The sequence below is a fragment of the Athene noctua genome, chromosome 15, assembly GCF_965140245.1.
Source record: "Athene noctua chromosome 15, bAthNoc1.hap1.1, whole genome shotgun sequence".
NCBI lineage: Eukaryota > Metazoa > Chordata > Aves > Strigiformes > Strigidae > Athene > Athene noctua.
The window spans coordinates 1,936,745-1,963,679 of record NC_134051.1 but is presented as its reverse complement, the minus strand read 5'-3'; the positions used below and the strand labels follow the sequence as shown (position 1 = coordinate 1,963,679).

Below are 26,935 nucleotides of genomic sequence, written 5' to 3'. Positions count from 1 at the left end.
GGGCACCAGACACCTTCGCTGCTGTAAGGACATGACACTAGTGTGTTTATGTAGGGCCTACAGTAACTGCTAAAGCTGGTTTTGGACCGTTACCTTTGTGGCCACAGACCTGAACTGAAGGATTTGGCTTTTGGGGTTCCCATCTTGGGTGCCTTAGTGTGGTTTGTAGGTATGGTTCATTTGGGTCCAGGATGTAATAGGTAAGTTCCTTCCACTGCCTGTGCTGTGTGAGCCACCCCTGCCTCTCCCTGTCCCTGTTCCTACGGGAGTGGTTGAGAGGACAGAGCAAAGGGAGAAACTTCCCATGTTTGACTGATGCCACGGTGGTAGCAGGAGCACAGCTGAGCAGGCGCTTTCAGGGGGAGCCCCACCTGCAGCCAGCTCATTAGCACACGATGAGCTAATCATTTTTAATAACCCAAGCAGTTGAATTGACATCTCAGCAGCCCATGTCCTCGCGGGACCATGCACTGCTTCCCAGCCCCCTGGCCTTGGCCAAGCCGTGTCACAGCTATGGCAGTAGGTACGGCAGTCCCCTGGCAGCAGCAGGGGTTTCCCATTGACAGGACTCACGCCAGGTGGCAGCCAGGTCACAAAGCCATGCCAGGTGCCAACATCCTTGGGGTGACACTGGGAAGCACTAGGAGAGAGGAGGAGGCAGGACAAGACGTGCATCCCGAAGGTCTATAGCACAGCATTCTGAGTTGCATCCCATTCCTGGGAGGGGTCCTGGCTCTGTCTGAGGCCAGGGAGTGATGGCAGCAGCCCCTGGCTCATGCTGCAACGCTGATGGACTGGAGCAGCTTCAGAAAAAGTCCCTTTTCTGTGAGGATTTTCCTTGAGCACTGGGGGCTCACAGGCAACCCCAGATCACCCCGACTGGCACTGGGGCTTACGAGCACTGGGGTAGCTGTGCCACCTCCACCTCACCTCGCATCCTCTGCAGGCAGCACCCAACCTCCTCACCCCTCCCTGAACAAGGGGTTTCTGATCTCCTTTGGTTCACCAGCTCCTTCTGCTTTTGCTACCAAAATTGTCTGATAATATCCCAAGAAAAAAATGGAAGCCTTGCAGGCGTCTGCCTCCCTGTGGGACCCGGGGTTCCCAGTGCCGCCTCTGTGATGATCACTGAGGTCTTAGTTTCTGCTCCAGCTGGGAAAGAGAGCACTTACCAAAAAAATAGTAATAATAAATAAATAAAGCAAGCAGAATTTGGCTAGATGCTGGAAACAGGGAGGAGGGTAACTGGATATGGCCCGGCTCAGTGTGTGCATCAGAGCTGGGTGTGAGTCTGTGGGACCAGGGACACTACAGGTGCAGCATTCACAGGTCTCTCTGTTTTCACGGCTGAAGATGGAGCAAGCAGAGGGGCCCTGGCTGCCTCCCATCTGCCTGTGCCTGCCTGATTCAGGCAGCAGCCTGCGGTCTGTCAGAGCAAGTCCTGCTCCACCATCCTAGCAGGGCAGTAAGTGTGGAGCGTTAAGGTGATGGAAAGTATCTCGGATTTAAGGTGGCCCCTCTGGAGGGGATGAGGTGGGCAGAGCACGCCAGGATTCTCAGGAGCTGGTGGGATGGGACAAGGGCTGATGCTGCTGTGCAGGAGAAATGCCAGTGAGCCATGTCCAGGCTGAGGCGGAGAGGAGGAATAGGGTGCTGTGGCAGGCCCCTTGTTGCAGACAAACGTCCCTCCCGGGCCTGTCCCCGTGCCAAGCCACGGGCAGGTCTCTGCCAGCCCGGTCCAGAGGGTGCCGCTTCCGGAGGGCTGGCAGTGTTTGCCCGTGGTTTGGAAATGCTGCAAAGGTTCAGCCAAGCCAGATGAACATGTGCACAAGGGCCATCCCCCGCTACGGTGCATATGTTGAGGAGGATCTGGCAGTAAAGGCAGTACCCTGGGTCTTGGGAGCCAGCTCCTGGCTCTGCCTCAGGGAACCAAGTTAATAATAAAATCCCTGATGCTTCTGCTCCTTTGGCTGTCCTTCTTTTGGTAAAGCAGAGAGAATTTCCACCCCTTTCTTGTACTTACCCAGTGGTGGATCCATTGGGACTGGGAGCACCTTGGAGCAGGAGCAGCACCTGGGAGCCTGCCTGCCTGGTACCATGAATAGGAGCTGGTGCTACCAGAGAGAGATATAAATACATGGAGACATGACAAGAGAGTTTGGGCTTGCTTTTACCAAAGATGTGTCCTGTACCTATAGATCAGATACCTACATGCCTGTAAGAAAAAAGAAGTAAAAGGAAAGACAAGCCTCAGGACAGCAGATCTTAAAAGCAGGCATGGATCAAGCTGCTATGAACTGACATCTGCAGCTTTCAGCAGAGGTCTTTGCATTCACCACAGCACTGGTCCAGGGCAGAAGCTGAACATCCCAACAAAGGCAAATTTTGCAGGCTCTAGGAATGAAGCTTATTTCATATTCAGGAGGTGAAATACTAGCCCAGAAACCAGGAACTACTACATTTTATTTAAACAAACCCCAAAGCATGTTACTAAATATCTATCAAACCACAGTTTGTCTCTTCTGGGATGCAACGTCTTTGAAATAGGCACAAAACTATTGACTGCAGATTGCACAAGCCCACATGTCCTGCTGGCAGCTGAGCAGAGCCCTCAGCCACCGGCTGGCGAGTGGGGATTCAAGCTTTTCCCTCCAGCCGCCGGCCGGCCAGCAGCCAGCGTCACCGCTGGACACTGCAGGATGGAAAAGCTGGGAGGATGGAAAAGGCAGAACAACCTACAGGTTTAATTCAATGGTGGTAATTGAAAAGTCAAATAAAGAATGGCTGTGCATTAATCCCTATAATTTAAACAAAGCTGTAAACTGTGAGCTTTCTCCAATGAAAACTGGTGAAGCAGTAGCAGCTAAGCCTTAAGACGCAAAAATACCCTCAATATTAGGTGCAAAACATGCTTTCTGGCAAGCACAGCTCGATGAGTTAAGCTCCAAGCTAGTGACTTAATCCCCCATTCAAGCACTGTGGGCCAGATCCCGGGAGCAGCAGGGCTCAGTGTGTGGGCAGCAGGCGTGGAGCTGTGCTGTGACCCGACGCCTGCATTCCCCGGTGCTGGGATGGGGTCCCTTGGCCAGCCCCTCTCTGGGTCATGTCAGGACAAGGAGGGATGGAGATGCTGGAGTGGTGGGATGCAGCAACAGTGGGATGTGGGACTGGTCAGGGTAAGCACTGAGTGCTGCCTGGAGTGGGAAGGAGCAATGGATTCTCATGGGACTGCAGGAAATCCCACCACAGCGGCATGAGGGGCCAGACGATGGTCTGGCAGAGACCAAAGACTGCTGTGGATGTGAGATGAGCAAAACGGCCTTAATTGCCAATCCGGACAAAACATTAAGAGTCATTGAAAGCCCTCTTCCACCGCATGAAGAAGGATCTGCTTAGATGAATTGGATCCTGATTGTGCTGAGATTTATGTCCATCCTTAGACTTTACACCAGGAGTACACTGCTGGGGCCCAAGAGATTACCCACAACGTGTGAAGTTAAGCGCTTGTATAAATCTTTGCTGGAAGCATGCCTTTGGCCATAAATTTTTTAGGGCACTGACTGCCACTGTGCATGCAGAGCAGGAGTGATGGCTGCAGGGATCTCTGAGCTCTCCCTGCACAGTTATATCTCTCAGACAAGCGGGAGTTTGGCAGAGCGTGTTGCCCAGCTGCTCTGGAGTGGGTTGGACTTTGACAGCTGGAGATGGGTGTGTGGCCCCAGGAGCACTCTGAGCACCAAAGGTGGGGTGAGAACCCCTCATTCAGGGCAGCACTGGGGTGATGCTGGTAGCATCGAGCTGCTTTTTCCAGCACAAGCGGTGATGGGGATGGTCAATGCTTCATGCCCAGCCCCACTAACAGAAGCCCAAGCCTTTGCTAGTGGAAAAGAGACAAAGCAATGGACGGTTTCCAAGAGATGTACCTGCCAGCTTGTCAAAGGCACCTGCTTCCTCCAAGTTCTGCAGGAACCAGCCAAGCCCGCGCAGAAGAGCCCTGTGGAGTAGGCATAGGGAGGCCATCAAGATGCATCTGAAGTAGCTGAAACATCCCTGAGCACTGTGGTTCAAGAGAGGGCTGTAAGCCTGATGTTCTCCCCCAGGGCAAAGCAATGATGCTGTTCCCATGGGTCACCTGAGGCTGGTGGAGCACTGGACCATCACTGCTGGCTTTGCTCCTTGTAGTCAAGGGCTGAACCATCCCATAATCTCAGAACCTTTGGGGTTCCCTGATAACCTGACGGCGGGTGTTTGCAGGAGAGCCAGGAAAGCCTGGCTCACTGGGGCGAGCTGACCGCCCTGGCAGGAGACAAGCCTGTTATGGCTGAAGAAAGACCCCGTGTTTCTGACAGCACTACGTCGTGCCAAGACTCCCTTACTTACTGCCATTTGTTATCACAGCTGAGCCCCCAAAATATCCTTGTCAGAAAGACGTCCGTTTCCAGTCCCAGGCAAGATCTGATAAGAATGAAGCATCTGGTCCCCATTAGTCTGCTTGCTCTGGTTTCTGGCCATGCAGGAGGGGACCCGAGGAGCAGCACTGTGGTGCTCCCACCAGTCCCATCTGGTGAAAATTAGGGAAACGATAACATCAGGGGGCTGCGGGGATGGGGGGGGGGGGGGGAGTGTTTTTGTTTTCCTTTGGAATCATGTTCAACTCTTACACCGATGGAGTCTGAGATAACCTCCTCCAGCTCACAGCCCATCCAGCCCTGGGCAAGGCAGATGGGAAGATCCTCTTCTGAGTGAACATCTCCTTGGCACACTCCTCCTCATAGGCAACCCCTGGTGCATCCATCATCCAGTGTTGTGTGATGGAGAGCCACTTTGGGTCTGTCCTGAGGATGGAGACCCAACTCTCACCCACCTCAGTTGTGGCTTTTCCCCTGGGGAGGCTGTGACAGAAAGCCATGGGGACATCCTGTGGCCAGGGTGTCCGGGAGGCAGGATGGGCATTGAGGCTCATGAGCTTGGGAAGCAATCAAGAATATCCACTTTAGACCGTCCTAAAACAAGAACAAGGCCAAAGTTTGTGTAAAAAGCTCAGTGTTGGCACAGCTCTGTGGACTGCAAAGCTCAGAAGTAGGGGAGCAAGTGGAGAAAATGCCTTTTACTGCTGCAACAGAAGTACCACCCTGAGGTTGAGGGGGAGGAAGAGCAGATCTGGGCATGTATCTGTCCACTTTATGTCCCTGCAGTGCCCCCAGTCCCACCCGGGCAATGAAGAAGGGTTTGGCCATACCCATGTGAGCCCTGCTCCCTTTGCTTGCACGGGACAAGGCTGGCAGCTGGTGCGGGACTGCCTCTTCTCCTGCCTGCATGCATGCCAGGCTGTCCCCAGAGCAACTGCCTGAAAAGCGGGCAGGAAGAAACTCTTCTTCTGGTGTCCAGACCTTAAATTCCAGCTTGCAGGTGTGAGCTGTAGGGTCTCCAGGGGCTCATCCTGAGCATCCCCATCAGTGGAGGCCCTACCCTGGCCAAGCCCTTCACCCACTCTCCCTCCTGCCCATGCTGCTTGCAGCACACGTGGGATCATGGGTGGGTCTTGGCTGTGCTGGCTCCAGCAGCTGCTTTTCACTGGTATGTTGGAAGGACCCACCTCCTCACCTTTCCAGGGGTGGTATGTTGGGTCCAGTTTGGGGTTTGCATTGTGCATCACCTCTCCTGTAACCTTTTCTCTCTCACCCAGCCTGTGACTGCCACCCCGTTGGCGCAGCTGGCAAGACCTGCAACCAAACGACGGGGCAGTGCCCGTGCAAGGACGGCGTGACCGGCCTCACCTGCAACCGCTGTGCTAAGGGCTACCAGCAGAGCCGCTCTCCAGTGGCCCCCTGCATCAGTGAGTGCCACCGTGCCCTGCCCTGAGCTCGGGGACCCCCACCAGCACAACGGGATGCTGTCCTTGGGCTGGCTGGTGGTGGGTGAGGGGCTAAGCCAAGAGGGTGCCCATCCGTGTGGTTTTGGTCCAGGAGGTGGTCAAAGCAGGTCTAACCTTCTGGGGACACCCATGCTTTGCCCCTCAGCCCGGGAGACACTGAACGACCCCTTGGGTTACTGCTTCCAGCTGGCTGAAACAGCTGTGCTAGGATGTCCCTTCAGCTGAGCACTCACCCCACGGAGCCCTGGGTGTGGTCAGGTCTGGGGCAAGGCCAGATCAGTGTAAAACCATCTTTATTGTTGTTGCGGGTCTGAATTTGTCCCAAGCAGCAGAGGAACAACTTGCTGCCCTGCAGCATCTGCTGGCACTGCTGGAACAGGGGCAGTGGGGGTGAGTTGGCAGGGCTGGCTCCTCTCCCTCTGTTGTTCCCCAGATCTGGGGTTAGGACAGAATTTCCCCCAGGTCTTGTTGCCAGGAGTCCCAAGAAAGTGTTGTCTTTGCCTGTGCTTATCCCTGTGCTGTGCAGGGTGGAGCATGCTCAGATCAGCTGAACATCTGTTCATCTGTCGATCCCTGGAGCACGTGTCCTCTGCAGCAGTGACTTATGCTTCTTGGCAGTTGCAGCGTCTCAGCCTGTCCCAATTTACTGAGCATTTCAGAGCATTTGGGCATTTCTGGGTCTATTAAATGGCCTGTGATATTCAGATCAGATTCATCCCATCCATCTTTCTTAGCGAGCTGCCAGAAGTGACCCACAAAATCCCCTCTGCACCCTGCTTGTGGAGGCTTTTGTCTGGGTGTCACCCCCAGAGCTGGGAACACCTTTCCTTAAGACATGTCTCCCTTTCTCTTCCAGAGATCCCTGCCATCAATCCCACCTCCCTGGTCACCAGCACGGAAGCGCCTGCAGGTAAGTGCTCCACATCCTGGGCCAAGCCCACAGCCCCAGCCCTGCCCAGACACATCCCATCCCACCTCCCCTCTCCCCAGCACACCAAGGAGTGTGTAAACTTTTTTCCTTTGGCAAAAAGAATAATGGCAAAAAATTTTGGTGAACAGTTTTGATGAAAAAAATAACTGAGATTTGAAATCCTATGTATTTCTGGAAAGAAACCAACAAAGCTTGACAGGACTTTCTCAGGGAAAGTTTCTCCATCCCCTCTGGGGAGGAAAGCAGGGATGTAGCCTATGGCTCAGTGGTTGCTTGGGGGCTGGATTTTTTTAATCTCTTTTTATCGGTGCCAGTCCAAGAGGTTCTCCTCTGTGCCTTTTACCTCCACAGGGCCTTGGCTCTCTGCGCAGTGCCAGGGTGGTGGGGTCTGTCAGGCCGCAGGCAGGCTCAGGAGCCCCTGTTCCGGGGCATAGGCTGCAAGGTCTCCCCTGGGACATGGGTGACACGGGGCTCGCCCCATCCAGGTCTGGAGGAGTGAAGTGTCTGGGTCAGAGCTGCCTCTGTGGGCTGATGGGGCCGTGGGGCCATGGGAGGATCAATGTCACTGTTGCTGTCACCCAGTGGGAGAGGGGGCAGCTCTGGCAGCAGGCTGCAGGCTTTGCATGGGCGAGGGAGGCATTTCTGCTGCTGCCCTTAAAGTGCCTCAAGAGCCGCCCTGGCTTCCTCACACCTCCACATGTGCTGCAGGTTTGCTTGTGCTCTTGCAGAGGTTTGGCTAGGGCTGGGCACTGGTGGTGTATGGGTGCTGCCTGCGCTGAGGGGTTAGAGCCCCTCTTTCAGCCCAGCCACAGTTGCCGACGTGCCCTCAGATCTCACCCTGACACAGCACATGCCAACAGCACCACACCCTCTGCCACTGCCGCCACGCTGAGCCCTCCCCGGCACTGCAGGATGTGGCCCGGCAGGTGCCATGGCAGACAGGTAGAGTAGCTGCTTTGCATCTCCTCCCCAACTGCCCCTCTTCTGTCAGCTGGCCCCTGCCATCTCATCTGTCTTCCTGGCACCTCTGTGCCCTGCGTGGTGGTCACCAGTGGTGAGAGCAGGTGAGCCGTGCTGGTGCCAGGCCAGGTCTTCAGAGGCACGCAGGGCTGTGTATCAGAGGGGGCTGTAGCAGGGCTTTTCATAGAATCATAGAATCACAGAATGGTTTGAGTTGGAAGAGACCTTAAAGATCATCTAGTTCTGCCCCCCCTTCCATGGGCAGGGTCACCTTCCACTAGCCCAGGTTGCCCAAAGCCCCGTCCAACCTGGCCTTAAACCCTTCCAGGTAGGGGGCAGCCACAGCTTCTCTGGGCAACCTGGGCCTGGGCCTCCCCCCCTCACAGGGAAGAATTTCTTCTTAGTATCTAATCTAAATCTGCCCTCTTTCAGTTTAAAACCATTACCCCTTGTCTTATCCCTATACCCCCCTGATCAAGAGTCCCTCCTCATCTTTCCTGTAGCCCCTTTAAGCACTGGGAGGCTGCTCTTTCTCCAGCTGAACTCCCCCAACTCTCTCAGCCTGTCCTCACAGGGGAGCTGCTCCCACCCCTGATCATCTCTGTGGCCTCCTCTGGCCCCACTTGAGCAGGTCCGTGTCCTTCCGATGTTGGTGCCCCCAGAGCTGGACCCAGCACTGCAGAGGGGGCTCACAAGAGGGCAAGAATCACCTCCCTTGACCTTTCTTTCTCTCCCCCCTCTCTTGCAGTCCTGTCAGCACCATAGTGTGGCTGTTTCTAGCCATCCCACTGCCTATCTGTAGGGATCCCAAGCCAGATCAAGGGGCAGAAGCTAGGGAAAGAAGCAGCCTTTTTCCTCCTTGGGCCACCCTTCACCCTGTAGTCCCCCAGACCTTGGTCTTTTCCCACATGTGGAATAGACATCCTGCTCCATCCCCCGCTCCATCCCATGGTATATGATCCTGGGAAGAGAGCAGGGGAACCTCCAGCTCCCCATGCCCATATTTAATGAGGAGCTTCCCCATGCTGTGTTCGGGGTACATCTGTCCTGAGGGAGCCTGCATGCTCTTTGGAGACCCAGTGCCCGGCATGCACCCTTCTCCCCAGCTCTCCTTCTCACAGCCACCCCACCCTGCGGGGTGGAAAATGCCAACAGCCCTTTCACAGGCTGGTGCATGCCTGTGATGTGCTTCTCGGCCTTTTGGGAATATCTTCCAGCATGGCCCCTGCAGCCTCGAGGGGAACTGGAACAAGGGGTGTCCAAGGTATGGAGCTATGGAAGGAGTAGAGTGTGTGGATGGGGATGGAGGAGCAAGACGTGTGGGAGGAGGCTGGTAGCTCGGCTCCTCACAGAGCAGTGCTGGCCCCCGTACACACACAGATCAGACACTGATGCAGAGCCCAGCGCCCACCCAGCACCCACAGGCATGTTTCAGCCCTCCCAGCCCTGCTCTGCAGAGGCTCTGAGAAACGGGAGTTGTTATCAGGATGTGAGTTGAGCAGCCCTGTGTGGAGCTGGCAGAGGTTTTGCTCCACGCTGTGGCAGCGGAGGAGAGTCACCCGTGGTGCCGTGCAGGTCTTGCATAATGGGACGAACATAATAGCTGAGCTGTCTGTGATGGTGACACTGCTGGGGAGGCTGCACGGGGCAGGGCAGACCACCACCACCTCTACTCCTGCCTGCCCTGCTAGCAGGGCAACTACCTGTTGTGAGGGAGGGAGCTGGGAACACCAGACTTTGTGAAGAGGAAAAAAGGGGAGGGGAAAGGGGGATTTGAATGGTTTTATTGCAAACAGAGTGACACATGGAGCAGAGTTAATCAAGGTGACTCCCCTCCAGTGCTTTATAAATAGGAACAGTCTTAGAGTGATGTCTGATATTTTCAGCTGTGTAAAAATAAATGGCACTCGCTGGAGACCCGGGTGTTTACTTTGTTTTAACAGAGCAGCTCTGCCTTAAACTGCCTCTAGTTTTATCTGTGGGTTTGTTGTTTTAAGATTTCTGGCTTCTAGCTCGAATATCTTTAATGCAAAGTAGCTCGTCTCTGCTCAGAGTCTGCACCGGGGGAGAGGGGACCTGTTTGGGGTCCTGCTGCCCCTTTTGCTGGGGGGGATTAGAGATGGGACAGGTGATCCTGCCCTGCCCAACTCTGCCTGGGGTACCTTGCCTCCAGCATGCTTGTGCTGCAGGCAAGGCTGGGCACAGCACTGCACCCTGCCTGCTGCCTGCACTCTCCCCTAGGAACCTCCAGGCTCTTCCACAGGCAGGGCACTCCCTGAGGGGGCTCTCAGCCCCCAGTGCCCCACAGTTCTCCCACACTAGGCAGCTCTGAGACCCTTCTCCACTCATTTCCCCACCTTCCTCCCTGCCTCTGCCAGCAGGTGCCAGGCTGTGGGAACAGGGGGATATTGTTTTGGGCCACGATGCTCAGGTGCTGGGCTTCCCCACCTCGCCCCATCTTCATCCCTACTGGGGTCCTCTCCCCGGGTGCGTCCGGGCTTTTTGCTGATGTTGCCATCCTCTGCATCTCTCTTCCCAGCTTTCTTCTGCCTTTCTGACCCTCTGGAGCCTTTGAGGTCCAGCTTTGATCTCTCTGCCCAAGCGGCCAACTGGCTCAGCAGTGAAATGTCCTGGGTCCACTTCTTGTAATTTTTATTATTATTATCTTAAAATATTTTCCACTTAGTGGAAAAAAAAATAAAAATCCTTGTTCCCCGTTAGCAGAATTAACAAAACTTGTGGAGCACAAAACAGGGCTTTAAAGGAATTCAAAGTCAGCAGTAAAAGATTTGCAGCCATAACACCTAATTAAGTTACATCTCGCTTAAAACAAAATATTCTTTCTTTTTTTTCAAGGCGAGGAGAAGTAAACCAGATGTGCAAACTTGCCGCCTCTCACATATGCTCCCCCCGCAGAGACGGGGGATGCCCGTGCCGGGCCAGTGGCTCGCCGGCCGCCCCCTCCCGCAGCTTCACCCGGTGCTTGCCCCGTGCTGCCCATCCAGCCCACGTGCCGGTTCCCCCTGGCAGCAGAGACATTGCCCGTTCCTACGGCGCTACTGCCCACACCACAGGCCAGTGCCAGGCTGGCATCAGCAGGCAGTGATTCTGTGGCAGCTGTCCCCCCTGGTGTCCATGGAGGGTCCCACCCCTTGCCAGCATTTGCCGAGTCTGCCACCGATGGGAGTCACCCAGTCGGTCCAGGGAAGCTTTATGGTGGCACTGGTGAGAGATGGCTGAGGGGGGAATCTGGGGCTGCCTAGGCCATAGTGGGGCAAGGTGGGCCAAGAGCTGCCCTGGGACACCAGTGGGAGCAAGCGCTGTCCAGGGCAGGGCTGCAGCATATCCCAGGGATGCATCAGTGTCTGGGATAGACTGTAGCATGTCCCAGGGGACGCAGCATCGTCTCAGGGTTTGTGGGTGTACTTTCACAGCTTCGGATTGTCACAGGTCTCTGCCATCCCCCAGCCCCTCCACAGGGCTTGGCTGCCCCGTCAGGCTGCATAGACATGGCAAGAGGGGGGAGCAGGAGGGTGGCTGCATGCAGAGGCTAAACTTGATCTTTTCACTACCCTGCAGCATGTGTAGCACCACGTCTGAGAGGTTTAAAAGGGAGCTGGGAAGGTGGGGAGTGCTCTGGGAGCTGCCAGGGAAGAGATAGTCGTGAAGTGGCTTCTCTGATGGCCATCCAGCCTCTGCTGATGGTTTTGTGGGGTGAACAGAGAGCGTGCTGCCCAGCTGGGCTGGCAGAGCAGGTGGAGCCACAACCAGGCTCCCTGGGGCCTGCCTGTGGGAAGAGCCACCACCCAGCACATGGCATCCTGGCAGGCACGGGAGGATGGAGCCATGGTCCATAGCTGTGCCCCAGTGAGGGGTGGGGGGCTGAGACCCCGAGTAGAACCCTGCTGCAGGGGAACCCTGTGGGGACAGGAGTAGGTGCTCAGCGAGACGTGGTTTGTGGAGGTGAGGGCAGGACCCAGCCGTGCCCCTGGGTGAAGGCTGAGCTGGGTGGCAGTCCTGGCACCCTCACCTGGCCACTTCTCTAGCCACAGCACCTGCACCCTCCCCATGTGCAATGGTGGAGGCCACATGCTCAAAGACAAGGAGGGGAAACACTTTGAGTTCCTGGGTATTTTTTTTGTCTTCCCAAGTTTCTTACATAAATTGAACAGGAATTGATTTTATATTTGAGGAATGTTTCTCAGCACAAAGCCAAGGTTTAAAAAATCCCCAAACCAACCCCAAATTGTTAATTCCCAACACTACCTTCTGACTCTTTGGAATCAGATTTATGATGTGAATCATGAGCAGGAGCCCAGGGCAATTACTGGTTTTCCTTCTGCTTCTCTTACTTCTCTTTCTTCCCCATCGCTGAGCAGGGTGGGTGCAGGTTGGCCAAGACTGCCCCGCAGCCTGGTCCCACCACCCATCACCCCGCCACCCATAGGCTCAGCACCGGTGTGGCCTCGCCACTGCGCAGCAGCCACCCTGGCCATCCTCCCACCGGACACCCTGGTTCGTGCCACCCTCCTCCTCTGTGGCAGGCCCATGGCAGAGCCACAACCAATGCCAACTGCAGGATGGTTTCCATGCCCCCTGACCACCTCCTTTCACCACCAGGCCCTGCATGGTGTGGTGCAGTGGCATGGCTCCCAGCAGTGGGGGCACCGCAAACCCACACGGTCCTGCATCTTCACCAGATATTCACACAGGGCTGGGACCGAGGCTGGATCCTGCAGTGGGTGTGGAGGGGCACACCCTGCACCCATCCCCAAAAAGTACCTGGTAGCCCCCTGTACAAGGGCGGTTGCATGGACACACAGACAGTCTCCTTCACTCTGCTTGGGGGGGAAAATGGCACCTGTCATGCCAGGCTCTCCTCAAAATAAGGCAGGAACTCTCTTTTGGAGTCCTCTTCAGGTAGCAAGAAAAGATAGAGCAGAATATCAGGGGCAGGATTGTAGCATGTCCCAGGGATGCCGCAGTGTCCGGGGTGGGGCTGTAGCTCACCCCAGGGGTGCAGTGGTGTCTGGGGTGGGGCTGTAGCTCACCCCAGGGGTGCAGTGGTGTCCGGGGTGGGGCTGTAGCTCACCCCAGGGGTGCAGTGGTGTCTGGGGTGGGGCTGTAGCTCACCCCAGGGATGCAGTGGTGTCCAGAGGCTGTAGCACATCCCAGGAATGCAGTGGATGGAGACACCTTCAACACTGCAGCCAAGCGCTTCAGAGCACTCAGCATCTACCCCACATGGGGGTACCCTGCCCCCTCTGCAGCCACCAGTGTGGGGATGCAGTGGGGCCGGGGCATCTCTGCCAGCCCAGGCAGAGGGGCAGCACAGCAGCACAGCGGGGCTGAGCCGAGAATCAGGGCTCATGCCCCTCTGCCAAGAATTAGCTTCATGCTGTGCCGCTTCTATCGATGACAAATTTGGAACAGGCAACACAAAGTCCCTGATAAAAAGGAGCCAGGCAGAAAGGAGATCAGCAGAGCCCAGGGTGAGTTTGTGCTTCTGGGCTTCTTTCTTTCCTCTTTTCTCCTCCTCCCCTTGGCACAGGGTGCCGTTATTTCCCTGTCTTCCCCCAGACCCACGCCTCCATCCCCAGTGATTGCTGTGGCAACCCACAAACAAAGACAACTTCAGGGACTGCTGGCTCTGTCCTGGGATGCGGGGCCAAGCTGGAGAGAGAACCTACAAGAGGGAGAGAAAAGAAGAAAGATGGGCTTAGAAAAAACATGCCATTTGGAAAGAGACAAATTGAGATGTTCAAAGGAAGATGGCAGGGGAAAGAAAGGAGGAGAACGGGGCTGCTTTAGGCAATTGTTGGGATCAAAGCCTTTGGGGAAAAGGAAAGAGGCATTCCCTGCCCTCCCTCTGCTTGAGATGCAAATCTGGGGTCTTTAGAAATGCGAAGAAAAAAGCTTCCTTGAGGGAGGGATGCTGTGTGGGGTGGAGGATAGCCATTCTGGAGCAGCCTGAGCAGGGGATGCTTGGGCAGCAGGAGCGACTTGGTGGAGCAGAGCTGCCTCCCTCACCCACCTGATCCCCCTGGCCTGAGTCCCCTTCCCATCTTTTGGGACACTGGTGAGGCACAGGTCTCTGGAGGGGCTGCCCCATGAGGATGTTTCCTACAACCCTGGCCCCTGAGGGCTGAGTTGCCCCTCAGGTTCACAACCCCCTTGGCCTGAGGTCAGACCTTCCTTTAGGTCCCCTCTCTGCAGGACCAATGGTGGGGTTGATGCTGAGTTGTCTTCTCCCCACGTCACCCAGATTTGCAGGGCCACATCTATTCTGGTTGACTCTTCTTGGCCGTGGCTGCTGCCTAGTCTCCATAGTGGTCGCCATCACCTCATCTGCATTTCTCCCATCCATCCCAGAGGAGAGTCCCCAGGCTCCCTCCACCACTCCTGTGCTGATTCATCCTGCAGGACACCGTCACCGCCAGCACAGGAGGTGACACAGTCTGCTTGATGGGCTCAAAGTCACTTGGTTTCTCTTCCCAGCTGATGTGGTGTCAGTGTTCATGCTGGGAGTTGAGCACCCAGCCCCTGTGAGTTGCCAGGGTGGCAGCTGAACTTGCTGGATCCCCATCCCCAGCAGCAGCCTAGGCCCTGGCTCAGGAGCCTTCTGCAGGGTGCTGGGATGTGGGTCTTGCTGTTGTGGCCTCGACCCTGTTCCCTTATGGTGGGACAGGACCCAACATGCTTCAGGCCCCTCAGTGCTCAACCCTCTGTTCTTCCTCTGCAGATTGTGACTCCTACTGCAAGCCAGCCAAGGGCAACTACAAGATTAACATGAAGAAGTATTGCAAGAAGGACTATGGTAAGGACCTCCCTGGGCCATACTGGGCTTTGCTGAAGAGGCAGCCACAGGTTAGCCACAGGCAAGCCATAGGTGGGGGAGATGCAGATGTCCCAGGGGATGGGGAGCACCCAGCATGGAGAGAGGTCCCAAATCAGCCCTACCAAAGGTGCACTGGATGAGGCAGGTGGGGCTGCTGGGGACGGGCAGTTCCCTTTGCCAAAGTTTCCTTTGAGGAGCAAGGCAAAACGTCCCCCATCACCATGCCTCCCCTCTTTTCCCTCAGTGGTCCAGGTGAACATTCTGGAAATGGAGACAGTGGCCAACTGGGCCAAGTTCACCATCAACATCCTCTCTGTCTACAAGTGCCGTGATGAGCGGGTCAAGCGTGGTGACAACTTCTTGTGGATCCACTTGAAAGACCTGTCCTGCAAGTGCCCCAAGATCCAGATTAGCAAGAAGTACTTGGTTATGGGTATCAGCGAAAACTCCACTGACCGGCCGGGACTGATGGCTGACAAAAACAGCCTGGTCATCCAGTGGCGGGACGCCTGGACACGCCGCCTTCGGAAACTTCAGCGACGGGAGAAGAAGGGGAAGTGTGTGAAGCCCTGAGGGGCTTCCACCCATCCCATCCCACCCTGTGCTCAGCCCCAGCCCAGCTGTGCGTTACCAGACTACGCCCAGAGACTCTGTACATATATATAGTGTGAATGGACTCTTCTGTCTATAGTGTATATTTTGGCAATGGTTTCCCTTTGTGTGTGTGTGTGTGTGTGCGCACATGGGTGTGCATGTGGGTCTTTTTCTCTAAGTGTGTATTAAAAATAACACAGTAATGACAAACCTTTAATGAGGAGCAAAGTGGAGCGAGATCCTGTGGGTGCCTGTCGCCTGAAGGAGCTTGAAGGGGATTGGTGTCCTGCTCCGGGCATGCTATTCGTAATACTTGTTTTCTAGGCTTTTCTTTTACATTTAACAAAGTCTTCTGCCAGGTATTGACATCTGAGTTGGCAGCTCTCCTTTCTCCAGCATCCAGGGCATCTTCCTCACTCTCTGAAAATGTGCTGCTGTCAGACCTCTCTGCCCTTCTCCTTACCCACTGGGAACAGGAGATCAGAGTCTTCTGTCCTTCATCCCAATGTGCATACGGGCAGGCTGAGTGGAAACCATCCTGTACTTCAGAGGGACTAGGAAGAGCAAACAAACTTTTTCAAGGCCTGATTCTCTGGTGACCTCGGGTTTGCACAGACCAGCACTGCCGCATGGGGCAGGACCCATGCTGTGGAGAGGAGTCAGGCCCTGGCAGTGTATTGGTGGCCACTACCAGGCAGAGCTGTGTCCATCAGGGAGAAAGCAACAGACTTCACAACGCCCTGGCCATTACCGATCCTGGTGCATAGTCCAGGTGACCCAGTGGAAAAGACCTGGAGACACCCATTTTCCCTTCCCATGTCCACCAAGGCCTGCCCCGCCAGCAGCACCTAGGGTGGAGCGGACAGGCTGACTGGAGCCATCCTGTATCATTGTCCATCCACCCATGTCTATGTCCCTATATTCTCAGCTGGTACCAACTGACATAATTCCACCTGTTTCTGTTGAGCTGACACCAAGTGACTGTCTGCCTTGGTGTGCATCCTCCAGAGCTGGCCTGACTGCATGCTCTCCTGGGAAGTATTGCTGTGGCCAAGGTTGTCTGAGGAGATGCACAAAGCAGAGGTGGCAGGAAGAGAGAAGAGCTTTCGTTGACCCACCTCTAGTCTTTTATATCTTCTTCACCATGTATTAGTCTCCAGTTCAAACAGACATCAGTATCTTCCCATGTTGAGATTGTAGCAGTCTTGGCATAATAAATATGAATAGAAATAATAGGTGCTCTGACAATAGATATTCCTTTCCCTCTAAACCTTGCCTTGCTTATTGAATGGCTCAGCAAGGTACTGTAGCCTACATCGGTCTTCCTTACTTTAGGATGATACTTTGCCCTTTTGAACCCACAGCAGCTTGTGTGGACTCCCCATCCCATGGGTGGTCTGGGACTTCTGGGCTCCAGCATCCCAGGGGTGGTGCTGGAGCTTGCAGCTGAAGAGACTGGTGAAGCACTGTTGGGGTTCAGGACAGGACTTGGGGAGTGAGGATCGAGGCAGTGGGGGATGTCTGTGTGGACATGCAGGTGCCCTGTTTGGGGAGCTTGGTGCACTGGTGAAGCTGTTGGAGATGCTAGGAGTGTTTTTTCAGAGATACAGAGGGCCTGCAGTGCCATCTTTCAGGTCCCATGGATGCTGGGGTGCCTATACAGGGATAGCTGCAGGAAGGCCAGAAGCTGAGGGGGAAAGGGTATGTGGGACCACCTGGGCTTGGATGAGCTGGTCCTGTGCCACACTCCTGACACAGAAGCTCCCTTTCTCCTCCAGCTGGGTTGAGGGGACCCTCCCATCCCTGGTTCCTCTTGTTCTGGTTGTCACAGGCTATCAGTGTCTGCCATGAGACAGCCCTTGAAATACGTGTGCAAGCCAGCCCTCTTCCCCCTCCCATGTCTGTCTGCACCAAGGAGCCCAAGAAGCAGAGCTGCTGCCCATGTCCCAAGCTCACTCCAACCCCATGCACCCAGCAGTCCTCATGTAAGAATCGGTGGTGGAACATCCTTTGGTTGTGCATGGCAGGGATGCCCATTGGGGTCATCCCCTTGGCCCCAGAGGCTGCTCAGCATCACCCCATAGGGTGTGGGAGCTTGCTGGCCCCTCTTCTCAGCAGTTGCAGCCCATGGAAGAGCAGGGCAGCACCACTCTCCATGGACGTGGATGCTCATTAGGGCAGGGCTACAGAAGGTGTGTGCTTTCTCTAAGCAAGTACGGTCTTCAGGAAAGACGTGATGTGTCTGCTCCCCAAAAAGCACTCTGCACAGCCTGCTGGGGCAGGAGGCTCCAGGGTTTCCTTTGGCACCTGCTTACTCCTCCCTTGAGGCGGGGCACCTAAAACTCTTTGAGGACTTTGGTGTTGCTGGCTGAAGTTCTTGATTTATCCTCCCAGATGGCTCTTCCCTCTTGTTTCAACTCTGCCATCTGGGACTGCTGACAAGGAGAGATGGCTCCCAGCTGGTGTCCCAGTGCATGTGGGCATCTTTCTGGGGCAGATCAGATGCATGGGGGCAGGGCAACCCCATACCCCATGGGCTGCGGCTGAGGAGAGGAGCTCTCCCTCTTTGGCTAGGGGGATGTCCTAAAATCATGGCCAAAGGACTGGAGCAGTCCACTCTGCACCTTCACTAAGGCTGTTGCCTGGAAGACATTTTCCTGCCATCCCCTGCTTGTGTCACCTCAAAGTCCAAAACAAGAATTAATCTTTCTTCTTCCTCTCCAACTGCATGACACAGCCAGCTGGAAACCCATGCACATGGGTTCAGCTGTCCCTGGGACACCAGGGCTGGGTCACCCTGAGCTGGTGCTGGGGTTCCAAGGACAGTGGTGAAGGCACCGTGGGGCTGCACAAAGATGCTGCTTGTCTTGCGCTGCAGCTTGGGACAGGGCTTGGTGCAGACACTACCACAGGCAGAGTTTGGGGGAGGGCTGCTGTGCCATCCTCACAGGGATGGTGCTGAGTCGTCTCTTCTGGCTGTGCCTTTCCATGCCCCACTTGCTGTGCCGGCAGCTCACTGGGGAAGGAGGCCCTTTGCAGGGAGGGCTGGTGAATGGCATCCAGGCTGTATGCAAGCCTTGCACGGACCCTGCGCTGCGCAACCCCACACTGCTGTAACTCTTCTGTCTCCATGTAGCCAAAGCCAGGGACCAAATGCAGCCAAAAGAATCCCCACGTGCAGAGGGGACAACCCCAGCTGGGGAACCCAGCCTGCCAAGCTGTGCCCAACCCCTGCTGCTTTGGGTTTTCTGGGAGAAGCAATGCTGACAGGGGATTTAGACAGGGAGCTGCTCCCAGGTGCATATTTAAATCCCCACATGCATCCACGTGCCTTTTTATCTTCTTTTTGTCTTTGTTTTATAAACTAAATGTGTGACTGGATGGGGCAGATCCAGACCGCTGGTGGGATCCTTTGTGAGTCACCTCGTGCAGATCTGGGGATGGGCTCTGCTGTGCTTCTTGGGGTGCCCTGGGCCTTGGGTGCTGCTTGGACAAGTGTCATGTAAATACCATCCCAAGGGTGCCCATGCAGAGTGACCCTGGCCCTGCAACATGGTGGCATCTGTGAAATATGTAAAAAGAAAAGCCAATGAATGCTATGGACCATAGTGTAACATGTATGATATGTACGTTTTGGGAGTTTATTATTATTTTGTTATTATTTTTAATAACACAAGTCTAATAAGTACCAACTGCCTAATTTCTGCATCTCCTTTGCATGCACATGCAGTTTGCATGTGGGCTGTGAAGCCGGAGGGCTTTGCCAAAGGGTTTCTCTCTCCTATCACCCCCCACTCTGAAGTTAGAGGCTAGACATAAGTGGGCTGGGGGATGCCATGGGGCTGGCTCTGTGCATCCCCAGGGACCGATGGGTCATGGCCCATGGTGGCCCCCAGGCTGGGCTCTGCGGTTGTCCACCATCTGAGTACAACGGGGATGGCAGACACCAAAGAGCTCTTCCACTTTACTGAGACTGGGTCACCAGCCTCCAGCTGGCTTCCTTGTACTCAGAGGACTCATCAGGCAAGTGAGGGGCTCTCCCCAAGCCCCCACCCACCTCTACTTCTCAGGCAGCTCAAGCATCTGCAGTTACCCAAAACCTGCACGTTTCACAGCCACAGAGATTAAATAGCTGGAAAAACTCTTCCACTTCCCATCATGACTCTCCAAGAGCTGTAACTGAAAAAAACAGAAACATTAATGATATTACTTGCTGTTTATTTTATTTAGGTATTGTTTTTATATCCTCATTAATGGCTTATGTAATTACATTTCATTGCTGTCCATAACATTAACATTTAAACAAAGCTACAGTTAAAAGAAAGAGCAATCAAGCCAAATTTCCAGTAGGCTTAACTGCTTTCAAAGCTAATTTAAGGGGGAAAAGAAAGGGATAATTAGCAGTCAAGCAAGGAGTTGCCTTGCCGCCTGCGTTGATGCAGTGGGATGTTGGTTGGCACAAGCTCTGGCAGGCTGAAGCTGTGCTGGGGCACCTCCACATCCACCTGCACCCACACAGCCCCAGCCACCCCTTTGGTGGCGGGGAGTCCTTGTCACCGCAGGGTGCTGCCAGAGCCCATGGGTGACACAGGACAGGGGGACTTGGGTGGCAGTACAGGATGTCGCACTGTCCTGGTGGTCGCAGCCAGCAGCCATAGGCTATAGGAGGTGCTGCAGTGCAAAGGTGTCTTGCCAAAGGTGTACATTTTCCCAAACAACTCTTCAAGAAAAAAAATATTAATTCGGCAAAGGATCTGAAAAGACTTCGGCACAGTCTGGGGCACTCCTGTTTCCTAGGGCACAGCTCTCGCCCACCCTGTGCAGCGCAGCAGCTGGCTGAGCTCAGGCGTGTGCTGAGAAACGCCGTGCCAGGACCGGCTGCTCCAGGCAGCGGATGCCTCGTCCCCACGTGGGAAGGGCCAGAACGACCATGCACATCTTGCATCAGTGCTTTTTTTTTAACAGACCTTTTCTTAGGATCCATATGGGGCAAAACATTTGAGATTCAAAGGCAGCTGAAAGAGACGCCAAGTTTGCAAGTTTCCCCCTGCTTTGGGACTGAATTTTGCAGCTGGTTGAAATTTTTCTCATTTCAAAACACCAATGGACATTTTTCATGGAAAACACGGAATTTGGCCAAGGAAAGAAGCAAAATGTGAGAATACTACAGAAAACTCAATGCTCTTTTTCCATGTCATCCAGCCAGCTTCACTCATGAGAGATCACAGGAGCTCGGACAGCTGAACCTCAGTGGACAGACAGACGGGTGGATGGGCAGACAGATGGATGCATACACAGATTATTTCCCACCACATTGCTCTTGGTAACCAAAGTCTATATAAATAAATATAGATCTCAATGCCACAGAAAAACACCTCCCTTAGGTGCAGCGTAGTTGAGCAAAGAGCATTTTGCTTGGCCAACAGGGCACTGCTCAGTGGTGGGCCCTGGGAACCTGCTGCCTGTGTCTCGAAGAAGGGGCAAGACATACTTAGAGAAGGGAGACCTACTTGCTTGGCCCCTTGTCATGGCCTGATGTGGTCTCCTTGTTCTCCTTGCTCCCTTGATGCTCTCTGGTACACAGACCAACTTCTCTCCATCCTGCAGTGCAGATCCACGTGGGTCTTGGTAGTGACTCCAGCTGCCCAGAGCAGTGATAGAAGCCCTGCCAGCTCATCCTTTCCATGCTTCTGTGGTTAATAGCATGGAAAAGTGGTGCTTTGTCTTCTGTGGACATGGTGTACTAGGGAATGGTGGCCTGCTGCCATCCCTCAGGTGTGTGACCTGTCCAACCACCCTGCTCAGTGCTGCATCCTCCACCCTTGCCAGCCTCAGGGGGACAGGCAGGGAAGGCAGCAGTGTCTGCAACATTGGTCAAAGTCCTATGGCCAGGACTTGCTGCTGACAAAAACAGCCCTGTGCTCCCCCAAGGTCCAAAACATCCCTCTATCATCTGCCTTCCCTAATGTGATGAAAAGATTTCAAGCAATTTTCCTTTAGTCCTCCTGCGGTGAGACCGGCAATCACCAGCTCCCAGCAGAGCAGACCCGCAGGGGCAAAGCCCACGTGGGCTCTGCCATGCCCTTGGTACTGCAACACTCTGACTGCCACCCCTTACCCGAGCATGGTGTTTTGCTCAGTGCTTTAGAACCCTCACAAGCCTCTTAACCTCCCAAATTTTGCTTCCTAAGCAAACCTCGGCCTCTAAATTTCCCAGCCCTCCTCCTGCTCTCCCAACCCTGACCAGGGCTTTTCTACCACCTGAGGCCACCCAGGCTCCTGCCAGAGGGGCTGTAGGATCAGGGCAGGATATGCTGTTCCCACTCATGACCATGTCAGCCAAGTGTGCAGGGGGTTTAGCTGCTCCAGTCACTCTCATCCTTGCAAAACAGTGTGAAATGTGCTATTCTTCAAAATGCCAAGTGTATTTTTACAAGCCTTGGGGGCATTTATTACGTCAGAGTTAATCACCCTGCCATCCATTCATTCATTTGTTCATTTATTCCTTCATCCAATCTATCTATCTCCCTGTTCATCTTTATTAGGGCACAATTCACTGGTTAAACACATGCTCTCCATGTGTGCAGGATACCTGGCACCCATGCGAAGCACAGGGGCACGAGAAGGCAGGGGTTCAGTTCAGCAGAACCCGGGGAGCAGGGAGGCAGCTTCCCATGTCGTCTGCGTGGGGGGAACATGAGGAAACCATTAATTGATGGGCTGGTCCACACCGTGTTTTCCTAAGGAAGAGCTGAAGACGGGGAATGGCTGGGGTCAGCGGGGCACCATCTGGAGAAACCTGTCGGCTCTCTCCTGCTGGGGTTTTCCCACCACAGCAGCAATGGGGAGGACAAGGCAAAAGACAAAATCAGTCCCTACCAGTGACGTCGGGATGGGGGGACCCTGCTGCACCCCATGATCTGCATCGGTGCTGCGTTGGCCCTAAGGCATTGCTGCAATGTTGCACCATGACGTTTGCCAGCGGCACAGAAAGACCATCCCACCCAGAGATGGTAGCTTGGGCTCAGCATTGCTGTGCTTCCTTCCAGGCTTTTCCAATCAGCTGCTGCCACAACCTCTCTCCTATTTCATCCTCTGCCATTCATGTCCGCAGCTTGCCAGGCACAGGACCTGGGTTGCATTGCTTGTTCAGGGGGATGCTACATCTCCCTTAAGTCACGACACCCTGGGAGCCTCTGCACAGGGCAGGATCGGGCCCTCACTGCTGAGCCATCAGCCGGCATCTGTTGAAGCGAGTCCTCTATTTACACAGCCACCGCGTGACTCAAATAAATGGCCAATGTTTTCATCCTGGACAAGACGTGCTACCCTGAAAGCTTGGGGAACAGGCCTCTCCACTGTCAAAATAAACACCACCCGCCGCTTCCCCCTCAGCGCACCCACGCGATGGGAAATCATCAGCCTTTGTTTATTGGGAGAAGCAGGGAGAGGTGGCACTTCCAGAAGACCTCTGGTGCTGGGGGACTTCAGAGGAGGGATTGCCTGTTGGAGAGCCAGCAGCGGCCAGCCTGGGCACACGCAGCCACCAGCTGACCCCCGGTTTGTCGCAGTGGGGACCATGGCCCTGCTCACAGCACAGAGAGAGAGGGGATGGAAGCAGGGCAGAGCGGACCCAGATCAGCACATCCAAGGGGCCAAGAGGCATCTGAGTTGAGCCCCTCCCCAGCACCAGCATCCCTGCAGAGACCTCTGAAGCAGCAGTGTGAAGCCAGGTGCTGAGTTCTGCCTGTGCCCTGCTGAACAGATGACAGCAGAAGCAAAAGTTCTCCAACATTTGCAATTGTGGGGCTGTGCAATGGGTCACTAACCCAACCTCCAACCCTTTGCGGATTTTGGTATGTGGTGACTCTTAAGTGTCCCTTCCTAGTGCCACTGGCTGCCCATGCCATGATCCCTGTAGCTGAAGGGCCTGGCCAGGCTGGGGTCAGTGCCCCAGGAGCCCTCGGTGCTCTCCACGCCGTGGTAGCAAGAATTTGTTCCATCCATCAGGAAGCCCAGCAGAGCCCAGCAGACTCTATCTCATGTCTTGAGCCAGAAATCAGAGTGGCTTTGGCAAGCGCACCCATACGGACTGTCACACTGTCCCCTTCCCAGCAAAGCCGGACAATGCCTGGAGCTGGGCGTGAGGCAGGGTGGCTGAAGAGGGCCAGTGGGGTGGCTGGGCAGTGCTGTCGGTCACCAGAAAGGCTCAGATGTTTCTCCTGACCTGCCCAGGTCCAGGACATGTGGCAGCAGTGCTCTGGGTCCTGGTCCCCACCTCCATCCCCACCCCTCGCTCCAAGCACTCGGCTCCTTGCCTTCAAGAGCCATCCCTTTCCATCAACCTGCCAGCTTGAGTGGGGAAATTCCCAGTCTCGTCCGTTATGCAAAATTAGCTCTCAGGGAACGCCTGGTGAAATCACAGGGCCTTCGTCTGCTCTGGGCGCTTTCAGACTTTTCCCTGGCATCCACCGAGATGTCCATAAATCTCCGCTACTGCCTCCGAGTCGAACATTTCCTCCGAGCCCCATTATTAATTTTCTGAAAGATCTCATAAACCCCCAGATGGAAAAATACAGAGATATTTGCACATGTGCTGTAAAACACATTGCCCATCTATTTCAAATGGATATGGCAATATATAAAACATACTTAGGGCATGAGCCAGGTTTCACGGTATTTAAACAAGGCGGCATGATGTAATTGGAATTTACAGTATAGGAGCAGATTGAAGCTGGGACTTGGTTGCGTACCATATATCTTCGATCTCCTGAAGATTTGGCCTGCTTTATAATGCCAAATGCCTTTTGTACTTGTCACCTATATTTTAAGTGGATGAACAGCTCCTTTCGTGAAATATAACGGTTGGAAAATATAGTTTTTTTCCATCTGAATTTTGCAGCCTCTCCAGAGGGGAGAAATCTGCTCTGTCCTGCTGCAAACAGCACATACTGCCAGGGATGCAGGTGTCTCTGAGCTTCACTGCTCAGAGCATCCCCTTGCCTGGATGGCTCCTGTCCCTTGGCAACACAGTGCCACCACTGCTGCTGCACCACAGCCTCGAGTTCCTGAGGCTCTGCAGTGTGGGGTGGGGTGAAGACCTGCTGCCTACAGCCACTGTTCCGTGGGGCAGGAGAGGGTGGTGAGTCCCCAGTGCTACTCCCTGATGCTGGGAGGAGCCGCCAAAGCTTCAGGCACTGCTCGCAGGAGTGTGGGCAGAAAGTGCTCCAGTCAGAGAGCAGGAAGAGGTGTCACTCTCAGGTCCCCAAAAAAAGATGCAACCCCTTGAAGACAGCACTGGTGGGAGGAGGGGGTAACGGGAGGATTATGGAAGAGCTGGGGATGCTCAGAGCCCACCAACACAGGGCTGTCCCCGAGCCATCCCCGTCACCAGTGCAAGCACCCCTCTGCCACCCCTCCCCAGGACCAGGCAGGCAGCTGGGCGCAGCAAAGCCGGGGAGTTTTTGGCTCTGGCAGCCTGGTTCCTCCCAACAAGGTCCTGGTTTCTCATTCCCTCCCCACACTGCTGAGACCCCCCGCGGTGCCTGCTGATGTAGGGGATCTCCGGGAAGGTGGGGGGGCCTCAGGGGGACTGCAGCTGAGCCAGTCCCTGCCTGCTGCGCCCCATCCCTGCCTCACCCACACCCTTCCCACGGCGCCCGCCCAGCCCGGGAGGACCTGCCAGCACAGACCGGGGTCTGCACCCTGGCATGGGAAGATGGTGCAGCCCCGTGGTTAGGGCAGGGAGATAGTTACGGGCTCTGAGAGACAGGTGCCCCCCCCCCCCCCCCCGCCTGGAAATCTCCTGTGTCCCGTCTGTCTGAAGTGAAAGGAAAAAAGGGAAAGGCAAAAGATACCAAAGCATAAAAGCTGAAATTTTGCTCATGGAGCTGATGGCTCCATTCCAGCCAGTTGCACTGTTGGGTGTGGGTGCAGGGCTGACAGCACCCTGGTCCCCAGCCCACAAGTGCCAAGGTAGGGCTCTGAGGTGACTGTGGGCACTCAGAGGGGTGCTGGGGAGCCTGGGTAAGCAAGGAGGTGCCAGGAGCCAGAGCCCCCATGCCTGCCAGCTTCAGGCAAGGCTGGTGGACCTGATCTGGCCAAACTCACTGGTCCTCTCTCCACCCTCCAAGCATCCAGGGGATTCGCATAAGGAATTTTTGAAAAATTAACAAATCAAGTCGTTCCATTCCGGCAGAAGGAAAAGTCCTCCAAAAAATGTCAGTTAGACACAATCCAAGTGATTTGTTTGGAAAATTTTGAAGCGCAGGTCCTCCCAAGAGCCAGGATGGCCTCTCAGCCTCTATCTCCAGAGCCAGAAGCCAAGAGCCAAGACCCCTGCTCCAGGACAGGAAGTTTAGAAACTCTCATAGCCATGGATCAAACTGGAGCCCAATGGAGCCACGGGCCACCTGCAGCTGAGCCAGGACCAGGACCCCACTAGCCCACCTGGTGCCAGAGCTGAGCCTTCCCAAGGCTCTCTGCACGTGGGGGTCCAGCCTCCAGGAGCTGGGCTGGATGCTGAGGAGCGGGCCAGTCAGCTAGCTCAGTTCAGGCAAACTGGCGTTTTCAGAGGTTAAAGCCAGTCTGACTGGGAATTTTCTAACTAGCCCTAGCTCTTGACCATCAAGCATGGTGCTGGCCATGGATGAAACACAGGGGCTGGTGCATGCTAGCTGTTGGTGTGAAAACCAGGTTATTTCTCCTCTGCAGCTCCTGCACACACCACACCACTGAGGTCCCACAGGACCTTTTCCTGCTCCACAGCTCCAGACTTAATTTCTGCTCATGAATGAGCTAAACTGCTCTGCAGAATTATGTTAGCAGACATTTGTTAGCTGGACAGCATTTGTGGTTTCTCTAGACGTCAAGAGACCTCCTCTATCATTTTCTGAAGGGTTCTTACCGCCAGACAGAAGGTCTCTGAGGGTTTCCTGTGAGCTTCAAGTGTGTACAGCACAGTGAAAACTCCTTAACAAGGTTGTGTGCATGTGCACTTCCAGCTTTCAAACCTTTTGGAGACCCAGCTATAAGAGGATGTTGAGCATCAGCTCTTGGAAAGCCAGGAGCCTTTCCATCATTGCCACGAGGGAGGCTAAATAGGCAGACATCTGGAACCACTTCCCATGCTTGAGAGTTTGGACTTCACCAGGCCAAGGAATCAGCCTCACCTACTGCTGAATTTCTGGCGTTCAGCTAAATCTCATGGGATGTATCTTGTGGAGATGTTGGCATGAGCAGGTCGGCACCATGCACTAAGCGCCGAGTTAGAAGTGCTGGTGGAGGTGCCTGGCTCCTTGGTTGCTCTGGGGCCAGTGGCAGGTTTCTGGCATCGGTTAAATAATGTAGAGCTGCGTTCTGTCATCCTAACTACCTCTTAATGGCACGTTTTTCTGAGATGAGCTCTCCAGGCTTGTTGGTAGTCATCCACAGGATGCCATCAGGTTGCTTCTCTAGGCTGACTGCAGTGGTCATACAATATTTTGGCTCATTAATTCTAAGAGGAAGGGGAAGGCAACAAAATGAGCTTTTCTTGTGCTACCCCCATGATGCTCTTTTTCAGGGTACCATTACAAATGTAAGAAGAGAAGAAAGCAGATGATTTAAGCCCTGTGAGTTTATCTAAGGAGTCTGCAAAACCCCACAGGGAAGGGGTGAGGTTGCCAGAGACTGGAAGCTTTCAAACCCAGGCAAAGCAGCTCTGACAAATGGATGGAGCTGGAGGTGATGGCTCAGG

General features: G+C 54.6%; 1 protein-coding gene across 1 annotated transcript in view; it reads left to right on the top strand.

Moving 5' to 3' along the window:
- Positions 1-16,392, top strand: part of NTN3 (netrin 3) — a 35,261-nt gene extending 18,869 nt beyond the window's left edge. The window contains exons 4-7 of the mRNA XM_074919260.1: positions 5,687-5,836; positions 6,732-6,785; positions 14,509-14,583; positions 14,849-16,392. Coding sequence (XP_074775361.1) covers positions 5,687-5,836; positions 6,732-6,785; positions 14,509-14,583; positions 14,849-15,177 — 608 coding nt within the window. The 3' untranslated portion in view covers positions 15,178-16,392. The remainder of the gene's footprint in view (positions 1-5,686; positions 5,837-6,731; positions 6,786-14,508; positions 14,584-14,848) is intronic.
- The last annotated feature ends 10,543 nt before the right edge of the window (positions 16,393-26,935 follow it).